Source organism: Mus caroli, chromosome 11 (assembly GCF_900094665.2).
Source record: "Mus caroli chromosome 11, CAROLI_EIJ_v1.1, whole genome shotgun sequence".
In the NCBI taxonomy this organism is placed as follows: domain Eukaryota; kingdom Metazoa; phylum Chordata; class Mammalia; order Rodentia; family Muridae; genus Mus; species Mus caroli.
Window position 1 is genome coordinate 96,366,603 of NC_034580.1, and position 10,628 is coordinate 96,377,230.

The following is a 10,628-nucleotide window of genomic DNA, read 5'->3' on the forward strand; positions in this document are numbered from 1 at the left end:
GAGACCTGCGTGGCCAGAGAATAGTCCCACGGTGACCAGAAAAGGAATCCTCAGACAGAAAAGGGACCACAGCTGAGATGCCTGAGAGTTCTCACAGGGCCTGCTAAGTGTCCCCGCTACACTTCAGATTCAGGAGTACTCCATAACGTACTCCTGTGGTCTGCACACTCAATAAGGTAGTTGTCATTCTTTTGTTTCAAATTTGTCATTAATTAATTTATCTTATGTGTATAGGTGTTTTGTCTCTTAGGTATATCTGTAAATCACGTTTGTCTGGTGCCCATGGAAGCCAGAGAGGGCGTTGAATCCCCTGAAACTGGAGTTAACAGCTGGTTGTGCACAGTCATGTGGGTTCTGGGAATTAGACTCAGGTTCTCTAGAAAACCAGGCAGTGCTCTTAAGCAGAGCCATCTCTCCGGTCTCTTGTTTGTCTTTTTGAGACAGAGACTCACTATGTAGCTCTGGCTGACAAGCACCATGCTGTACAGACCAGGCTGACAGCAACATCACAGAGATCTGCCTGCCTCTGCCTCCCAAGTGCTGGAAAAAAAGGCATACGTCACCACACACACGCAACAATTTTTAAATGTTTATTTATTTTTAATGCGTGTATAAGTGTTTTGGCTACATGTACATATATTGTGTACACCTTGTGCGACGCCTGTGGAGACCAGAAAATGGAATCAGATCCTCTTAGAACTAGTTACTAGCAGATGTGAGCCATCTGCCACATCAGTGCTGGGAACTAACCCAAGTCCTCTGCAAGATCTGTAAGTGCCGTTAACCTCTGAGCCTTATTTCGAGCCCCAGCTGCTGGTTTTTAAGCAGGGTTTCATGTAACTGGGGCTGGCCTTGAACTCACCATGTAGCTAATGACAACCTTAGATTCCTGATCTTGCCTCTCCATCCTAAGTGTTGGTACTGCAGGCACATAACACCCCTCCAGCTCTTCTTCCTTTCCTTTCAGTTTTTATGTAACCCAGACTGCCTGGAACTCACTATACCTTAATCTGTGACAATCTCTCAGTCTCAGCTTTTTGACTGCTGGAATTGGAGGTCACCATGCCTGGCTCAATTAAAAAAAAAAAAAAAAATTATTGCCGGGCGTGGNGGCGCACGCCTTTAATCCCAGCACTCGGGAGGCAGAGGCAGGTGGATTTCTGAGTTCGAGGCCAGCCTGGTCTACAAAGTGAGTTCCAGGACAGCCAGGGCTATACAGAGAAACCCTGTCTCGAAAAACCCCCAAAATAAATAAATAAATAAATAAATAAATAAATAAATAAATAAATTATTATTATTAATGTTTCTTTTGTAAACAGGATTTTCTTGTGCAGCTCTGACCCGGAACTCACTCTTGTAGACTAAGCTGGCCTTGAACTCAGAGATCTGCCTCTGCTTCCCAAATGCTGGGATTAAAGGCTCATGCCACCACGTCCACCCTTAATAAATTATTTCTAAAGGCACAAGATAAAAAGTTTACCTCTCCCTGTTTTGCTGAGGACTTTATAGTCCCAACAGTATTAATCATCCTGTAAACTAGACAGAAACCCAGCAACAATCAGTATTTGAATACACACAAATTCTAGGTCAGTAGGGGTCCTGTACAGAGGCTTGAAGCAGCCAGGGCTGAGGCCAACCCAGCCTTATCTCAACACAAGCCAGCACAGGGCCACAGTGCCCTCACCCACATCCCTAGCCCTATTCTCCCACCCTCCTTATCTCCCAAGTGTCTCTTGGCTGCTCAGAACAATCCTCTTGAGACAGGCTTTTTAATAGCAGGGAAGACTTTAATGAACCGAGCAGGCTGGGCATGGTGGTTCACATTTTTAATCCCAGAACCGGGGACAGAAGTAGGCAGTGGTCTACAGAGTGCAAGACTCTCATCGCAATAACAGGGAGAAGGCTATGAGGGTACAAAGAGGCTACAGGAATGCAGCCACTAGCCAGAAGGGGAAGGACCCTCGATTGTCTTCCCCTTTCGACTCCCCAAATGTCCTAGGGAAGGAAACCAGCCATTGGGGGACATTCTGTGCTCCCCCAGGGAGAGCAATGGATCTCACCCAGAGGCCTCTGATATTAACCTACTGTACTACGGCACGCTTGGCTAGCCAAGATCAAGGTCTGAATAAATCCTCCTGCAGGCCAGCAGTAAGCCTCTTACTGCAAGAGTCAGAAGGCTCTTGATTCGTGAATACCTAGATTTACTGTCATCCCGGGGTTCCTATAAGACGTGGAACCTTAGAGTAAGAGCTGCCACATAATCCAGTCTCATCCTTTCTAGCCCCAGGAAATTGAAGCAGATATCCACATAGACGGTGGCCCTGGGTCACCTTGGAGAGCCAGGATTACAGACTTGACAAAAACACAGTCATGTGATAAAGGAGGCCATAAAGTAGTGAGGCTCTGACATTCCCAGGGGAGCCCCGACTGAGCCCAAGTGCCATGCTACACAGAAACCCATCCTCAGAGATAAGGACGATGCCCACCCATACCTCCTGCTTTAAAGTCAGAGTTCAAGTGCTTACCTCCTTAAGAACAGAGAAAGCAAAGCCAAGAGGGCCACTGGCACCGGTAGCAGGAAGCCCCTCCCCTCCCTCCAATCTTAATGGCCCTACTAAGAGTGGAGGGCACTCTCCATGACCTGGTCTCCTTCCTGTCCTCTCTCTTCTCTAGCTTAAGGACCAAATAAAGGTGCCTGCCGCAGCCTGCTTCCCCTAGGGGAGGAGGGCTCCCTGGAGATTGAGTCTGTCTGTTCCTGCTCTATTAGCACAATGGCCTTGCCTTCCAGGAAACAGTGGATCTCGCTGGAGGCAGACAATGAAAGGATTAAGAGCTAGTAGAGGGGCTGGAGAGATGGCTCAGGGATAAGAGCTGGTTGTGCTCTTGCAGGGGACCTGGCTTCCCTTCCTAGCAGCCATGACAGATGGCTTACTAAAGATACAACTGCCTGGAACTCCAGCTCCAAGGGATCCAACACCCTCTTCTGCTCTCCCAAGGCACCCGAGCTCACATCCATCACTCCCCACCCCACCCCAGCTAAGATACACTCAAGTCCATATACTTAAAAGTAAGCCTTAGGGGCTGGCAAGATGGCTTAGTGGGTAAGAGCACTGACTGCTCTTCCGAAGGTCCTGAGTTCAAATCCCAGCAACCACATGGTGGCCCACAACCATCTGTAGTGAGACCTGACGCAACTTCTGATGCATTTGAAGTCAGCTACAGTGTACTTATGTATAATAATAAATAACTCTTTGGGCTGGAGTAAGAGGAGTTGACTAGAGCAAGCAGGACTGACTGGAATGAGCCGGGTGGACCAGAGCAAGCAGAGGTCCTAATATTCAATTTCTAACAACCACATGAAGGTTCACAGTGTATTCACATACATAAAATAAATAATTAAATCTTTAAAAAAAAAAAATAGTAAGCCTTAGAAACAAAAACTGATAAGTCAGAGGGCCACTGTCTTTGTTTAGATATTTCTACCCTCTCTAGGGATCAGTCATCGATGAAGACTCTCTTGCCCTTACAACTGGGAATGTCAGATACGCTAGGCAGAGCTCAGTGGGATAGTGGTTTGCTCAGCATGCAAGGAGTTTGGTTCCCAGTATTGAAAAAAATCAAGTCACAAGAAAGTCCTGATATAGGTAACTGAGTAATCTACCTGATCTACCTGCTTGGTCAGTGGGCAAACGTGTGTGTGAGATGTGTGTGTACCTGCACTGGAAATGTCCACTGTCAACTGTGGCCTCTGACACCAGAGACCACACCCCTTCAGGTCCTGAAAAAGACAAATACTACCTGGCCTTCCTACTTTCTCTCTCCCCACCTTTCCCTGCTCTTCTATCAAACCTGGGAGAACCCTACACTGGTCTGGAGTCAGGAGCGGTGGGGCGCACACGGCTGGCGGTACTGAAGTTGCTGAAGTCACGGCACGGAAGCAAAGCGATGAGGAGATGCAGATGAGAGTCAGGGTGGAGCTGTGGTCCCTTCCCTACAGCAGCCAGCAGTCAGATCAGAGGTATCAACTGCTCTCTGCCACTCCCCTTTCAGCTGATGGCACCCCTCTTCCCCAGGACCATCCCTGCTGAGTCCCCAGAGCTGTGGGCTGGCTCTCGCTCCTTCTGTCTCCACCTCCCGCCAAGGAAAGGAGCCAGAGACAGCCACACAGGGAAGAGACTGCTGTGCTGGGGCAGGAGAGGGAAGGGACAGAGAGCAAAGACTAGGACTCTGTGGGGAGGGGGGGGAAACCACACCAAGGTGGAGACAGGAAATGTACTACACGACACTGCAACCCACCAGGGAAGAAAGGAAGCACAGAGAAACTGGGACCCGCTAACAAAGCCACACGCAGAGTTGGGGCACAGTGGGGGCATCCTACCTTGCAGGGATCTTGGACTTGGGACTGAATCTGTTAAAGAAAATGACCAAGGCGTCTGAGTGAACTGCTGGTGGGAGGCTTTGTTGGGAGAGGGGAGAAACAGGGGACAGTTTCACAGACAAGCCTTTCCGGTGCTGTCACTGTGTCATGGTGGACAGCAGGAGTAAAGCCAACGAAAAAGGCAAAGCACCAGTGGGCAGAACAGAAGCAGGCGTGACAAAGAACCAGAGTGCGGGGAGAGGGCAAGGAGAGGGACACTAGGGAAGTGCAGTCAACATTCAAGTCCCCTCCGGGCCCTCTGGGTGACACTTCCACTACGGCCTTCAGGCTAGCTGGGTCATGCCCTCTCAATGCGGACCCCTCTGTCCCCAGGTAGCACAGTACAGTGACTGAACCAGCACAGTGCTGGGCCCACTCTTCTCCACTGCGGACAAAGCTGACGCCCTGGGGACCACAGGGCAGTGACTTCTGATCTTGAGCCTTAGGGCAGCTGACCATAGGACAGAGGCTGCCAGGGAAGCCAGGGCCACTCATCTGCTGGGGTGTGAGTGCTAGCAGGTCATCCTGCCACTGGGATGGAGATGAGCTGGTGGCATGCATAAGGGCTAGCAGATAAGGCAGAGAGAAGTGTAGTAGGAGCCCCTAGCGAGTTGGGGAAGACAGACAACTGTTTAGAGCTAGCCTTGCTGTCTCTACTCTCAGAACCTGCCTTCCATTTAGGAGTCTGGGAGAACCTTTCTCTTCTTGCTTCTGCTGAGATCCTATCTCCTCCACAGCCTCCCAGGTCAGTTCACAGCCCCCAGCAGGAGGCGTGGAAGACAGCGGGGAGTGAGGTGATCCAGGCAGTGTGGATCTTCAGCTCCAGGAGAACCCACAGGGAAGACTCAAGTCACTCATCCTGAAGAGATCCACTCCCACCTCATGCTGAGGCCCACTCCCGTAGGAAAGCTCAAACGGCTTCCCTGCTGCCTCTTCCGGGCAGGCCCCCAGACAGGGAGAAACAGGGAGAGCCGGGGAGACCACCACAGGCCTTCCTGCACAAAGTGCTAAGTCTCTGGGAGTTACCTTGGGGCATGGCTGGCTTGGCTTTCTTTGCAGGTGCCACTTCATCAGCTCGGGACTCAGAAAAAGATGCTGTCCTACTGGGTGCTGGAGTCTGAGTAAGGAGACAAAAGAGTTAAGGGTCATAGGCGGTGGCTGAGGACAAGGGCCGCTGGCCCTAAAGAAGTAAAGTGGTACGAATTATACACAGCATTGTTTTAAGGCAAGAGTCTCACTACGTAGGACTCAGGCAGGCATGGAACCCACAGCAATCCTCCTGCCCCAGTACAGGTGTGCCCTACATTCCGCCGAAAGGTGTTCTTCATAAACCGTACTCCAGAAGCATTATCCTAACGATGCCAATATGGGAGCTGATTTTGTCCAATGCTACAGATGAGCAAACTGAGGCTCTAAGTAGATATGGTACCAGTTAAAGTCCCACTGTCTGCAAGGACAGTCGGGGTTTGAAGCTTGATTTAAAAACCTTTCGTCTTTCCATTGTTCTACCTTGGCAGAACCATAACCAAATACCGACTTGCCCTGTAGTCTCTTATCTCCCTAAATGCCAGGAGAGGAACATTGTGTCCTGTGTAGGGGGGTGGGGGTGGGGGGTGGCAAGATGGGTCCTTCCTTTAAGGTGGGAGGAAGGCTGGCACCTACCGATGTGCTCCCGCTGGCATTAAGGAGGAAGTTGGCAGTGTGAGCTGCTGTGGGTGGCTGGTTGGGAATGGGCCGGTGGCCCAGGGCCATGCCCACAATGGCCGTCATGTGAGTTTCTGTGCCAAAGACATGGATGGGGATCCCAGTGGTCTTCCCTGCAAGAAAAGAAAGAGGCTCCTGATTCACAATTTGGAGAAGATGCCCAGACTGCAGGACACAGCAGGGGCTGCTTCAGAGTCTTGCCCAATGCTGGGTACTGTGAGGACAAGACTGCTCATCTACTACAGATCTCTCGCCAAAAGTTTCACCATCAAACCAGGCTTTCGGAAGATCACCTGTTCACAGGAGAGGAAGTCTCGGTGCCAATGGCAGCCTGCTGCCAGAAGCCTATAAGCACGCACTTCTGATCGCCTGGATCCCAGCCTGCCCCTCTCCCACTTGTCAACTGTGCCCAGCACCATGCCTGCCTTGCTGGTCTGGGCTGTTTCTAAATACCCTTCCTTGGGGCATGGCCCTTGCCTTTCCTTCTGCACAGAGCCAGCACCTTCACCTAGCTGCTCACCTTTCACGGAGCTCAACACAAGCGCATTCTGCTAAGACACACCCTCCCTGGCCTGAGGGACACACCCTCCCACGTGACCCTGCCTCCTGCATCTCCTTCACTGGTTTTTGAGATAGAGTTTCAATATGTGGCTCTGCAGGACTGGAACTTACTATGTAGATCAGGCTGACCTCAACTCAGAGATCCCCCTGCCTCTGTCCCCCAGGCGCACAGCCGCACCCGGCATGTTCTTCACTTTAGATGAAAAGCTGGAAACTAGCACTTGGTACCAATTCAGGTGGGGTGGGGTGCTTGCCATGCACACTAACTTTAGGAAAATGGAAGGATGGGACGGTCTCACCTTTGCCAATGGGATGTCAAGAATGGCTTCTTTTTGTCACTTTCTGGAGCTTTGTGTGAAGAGAACTACTTTTCTAAGATGCTTTCACTATCTCCTAGGTGGCCACCATTCCACCTCCACTTCACCCAGAAGCCAATCTGTACAGATAATCTATATGGAAGTGTCACCTGACAATAAAAAGCTGACTGGCCTATTAGCTTAGGCAGGAAATAGGAGGTGGGAGTTTCAACAGAGAAAGAGAGAGGAACTCTGGGATAGAGTCAGGCTTGGGAAGAGATTCTGAGGACACACAAATGAAACTGAGAAGAGGTGACCAGCCGTGTGGATGTGGCGCTCATAAACGAGAATAAACAGGCTAATTAAGCTATAAGCTAGTCGCAAAACAAGCCCTGCCTTAGGGCCTGGGCATTTACTCAGACACTGGTCTTTGATGATGATATGCTGGCATTAATTGGCCTCGCTTTCTCAGCTGATCTTCACTTGTGACTTCGTACAGAGCCTGGTGGTTTCTTCTGGATTGAGCCACTGCTACTGATTGGTGTTTGGGAGAAGCAGGAGTTTTAAGACCAGCCTCAGCTACAGAGTAAATCTGAGGCAAGCCTGGGCTATGGGAGGCACTGTTTCAGGAGACAGAACAAAACTAGGCATCATAGTTCATACCTGTAATCCCAGACTACGGGGGCGGGGGGCAGAGGCAAGAGGATGATTCAAGTCTGAGGCCAGCTTGAGCTGTGTAGTTTATTTTGGGCTATCCAAAGCTACAAGGCATCCTCCTCAAGATGAAAACTAGAATATCCACCTCAGTGGGTTACACAGAGATTACTTAATAAATGTTCATCATTAATTTTATTTACTAGGAAGTAGGCCAACAAATGGATGCCTTGCAGTTCACGGTGGTGAATGTTATTCTACATGGGAAGAGGACCTGCTGAGACTGTATAGGAGAAGAGATTAACTTTGCTCAAAGTACCTAGAGTAACCAAGAGAAGGTGATTTTAGAAGAGTCGATATCTTGGGAACTGGGGCACAGGTAGAAAAGTCTACAGTTACAAATGGTGTCCACTGTGGGGCAGGTTAGCCAAGCAGAGGGCCTGAGAAAGCTCAGAAAGCCAGGGAGAAAGCTGTGAGCCGGGAAAGCTGTGAGCCGGCTGCAGAGGCAGAGAAGGAGGCTAAATCTCTTTAAGAAAGAGCAAGGAGGGAAAGAGGTGTGAATAGGGCGAGGGGACTGGAGCCACTGGCCTGCCTTGCAGTCAAAAAACTCACCAGAGCTAGAGTGGATAGGCTCAGTTCCCAGTCCATATCCTCCCTCAGGTAGGAGGTTTGGCTCTCACAGAAGGGCAAACTGAGGCTCCAGCCCCAAACTGCTGCCAGATCAAGCCAAGTGGACATAAACACTGCCATAGGGCTGGAGAGATGGCTCAGCAGTTAAGAGCACTGGCTGCTCTTCCAGAGGTCCTGAGTTCAATTCCCAGCACTCACATGGTGGCTCACAACCATCTGTAATGGGATCTGATGCCCTTTTCTGAAGGCAGCTACAGTGTACTCTTATATATAAAATAAAATTATTATTATTATTATTATTATTATTATTATTATTAAGGGGCTGGAGATGGCTCAGCAGTTAAGACAGTGGCAGTGTACTCATACATAAAAATCAAGAAATAAATCTTTTTTAAAAATAAAAATAATAAAAAATAAATAAAAATAAACTACCATAAGCAGGTGTTGGCCTGAGGAGATTGCAGACACAGAGGGGCAAAAGGAGCATTTGTCCAGAACTGAGGTGGGATTGAAAAGCCCTAAACTTCTGAACTTGTAAGGTATTAAGTTTGAAAACAATAAAAGAGGAATCAAAAAAAAAAAACCAAGCTGGGTAAAAAAAATAGGAAAAAAAATTTAGTTTGGAAATAAGAAAGTTAAATCCTTAAGAAGAGAATTAGGAGCTGGCAAGATGGCTCAGTGGTTAAGAGCACCGACTGCTCTTCCAGAGGTCCTGAGTTCAATTCCCAGCAACCACATGGTGGCTCACAGCCATCTGTAATGGATCTGATTCCTTCTTCTGGTGTGTCTGAAGACAGCTACAGTGCACTCACATAAAATAAATAAATGTTAAAAAAAAAAAAAAGAAGAGAGCTAAAAATTAAAAGGAAAATCTCTTCTACATTAAAAATGGAGAAAAACACCACAAAACAATGCACCTGGATCCCATACGATCTGATTTTGCTTATCAGCATTCAAATAACATTTTTCCGGTAATGATTACAATTTTATATAACTTTTTTAAGAGATCAGAACGAGGGCTGGAGAGATGGCTCAGTGGTTAAGAGCATTGACTCTTCTTCCTGAGGTCCTGAGTTTAATTCCCAGCAACCACATGGTGGCTCACAACCATCTATAGTGAGATCTGATGCCCTCTTGTGTGTCTGAAGACAGTGACAGTGTACTCATATGCATAAAATAAATAAAATCTTAAAAAAAAAAAAAAGAGAGAAGAGATCAGAATGAAGCAGACTTAGATAAGGAGAGGACTGAAAAATGGAATGCTGGAGGGCATAGAGCAGAAGTTAGAGGATTCTTTAAATCAGAATAAAGAACCTCTAAAAGGAGCTGGGCAGTGGTGGTGCACACCTTCAGTCCCAGCACTCAGGAGGCAGAGGCAGGCAGAACTCTGAGTTCAAAGCCAGTCTGGTCTACAGAGTGAGTTCCAGAACAGCCAGGGCTACACAGTACAAGTGTCTTGAAAAAAACAACAAACAAACAAACAAACAAGAACCTTCAGGAGAGTCCAATCCAGAATCTACAGTAACAGCAAAACAGTTAGTTCTAGGGGAGAAAATCCCCAACAGTCTTAAGGAATGGCAACCCATAGAGATGCAGTATGTTGAATTAAGAGGACAAATTATGTTCAATGCTACCTTAGAGCAATGTCATACAACAGATTATATGTTGCATTTTGTAGAGTTTAGAGAATTAAAATATGTACGAATGTTGAGACTATTGATACATGTTCAGAATTCCAATGGATTTCTGCCTTAAGTTCTGAAAAGGCTGATCCTGAGACTGTACTGAGAGACCAGATCTTCTGGGTTCAGATTCAATCCTAGAGAATCTGACCAATTTCCAGGTTATTCCCAAAAAATCTGCACCTCCAGGTTACAAGCCTGACCCTGACTCCACTTCCTAACAAACAGCAAACAGGAGGAAAGCAGAAGTTACGTTTATGATTGGGCTCCCAGCCCATTATATTTAAGGCCATAATGGCATGCAAATCACCTATGTGCCAGGCTAGTTACCTGCTTCTAGACTCTATAAAAGCCTGCCTGAAACTGGGTTCAGGGCTGTCCCTCCAGTTCTGCTGCGTCAGAGATGGTGGTGCCTGAAGAGACCCTAGTGTGATTGCCTCGGAGTCAGCACCTTGGTGGTCTTTTGGGGTTCACGAATGCTTCCTGGCACAACAGCGCATTTATTAGAGACAGTGGCTATCTTGGAAATGCCTTTATAGATTGAAGCTGATAATGGTTCAACCTGTGTATCCATTAGAATACAACAATGTGGGCTGGTGAGATGGCTCAGTGGGTAAGAGCACCCGACTGCTCTTCCGAAGGTCCAGAGTTCAAATCCCAGCAACCACATGGTGGCTCACAACC

General features: G+C 48.2%; 1 protein-coding gene across 2 annotated transcripts in view; it reads right to left on the minus strand.

The window, feature by feature from the left end:
- Positions 1 to 10,628, minus strand: part of Acly (ATP citrate lyase) — a 51,987-nt gene that overhangs the window by 21,321 nt on the left and 20,038 nt on the right. Inside the window, exons 12-14 of one of the 2 annotated variants that reach the window (XM_021175583.1) lie at positions 6,080 to 6,234; positions 5,444 to 5,534; positions 4,379 to 4,408 (exon numbers count right to left, since the gene is read on the minus strand). In XM_021175583.1, coding sequence (XP_021031242.1) covers positions 4,379 to 4,408; positions 5,444 to 5,534; positions 6,080 to 6,234 — 276 coding nt within the window. The remainder of the gene's footprint in view (positions 1 to 4,378; positions 4,409 to 5,443; positions 5,535 to 6,079; positions 6,235 to 10,628) is intronic. The other variant, XM_021175584.1, reaches the window with a different exon arrangement.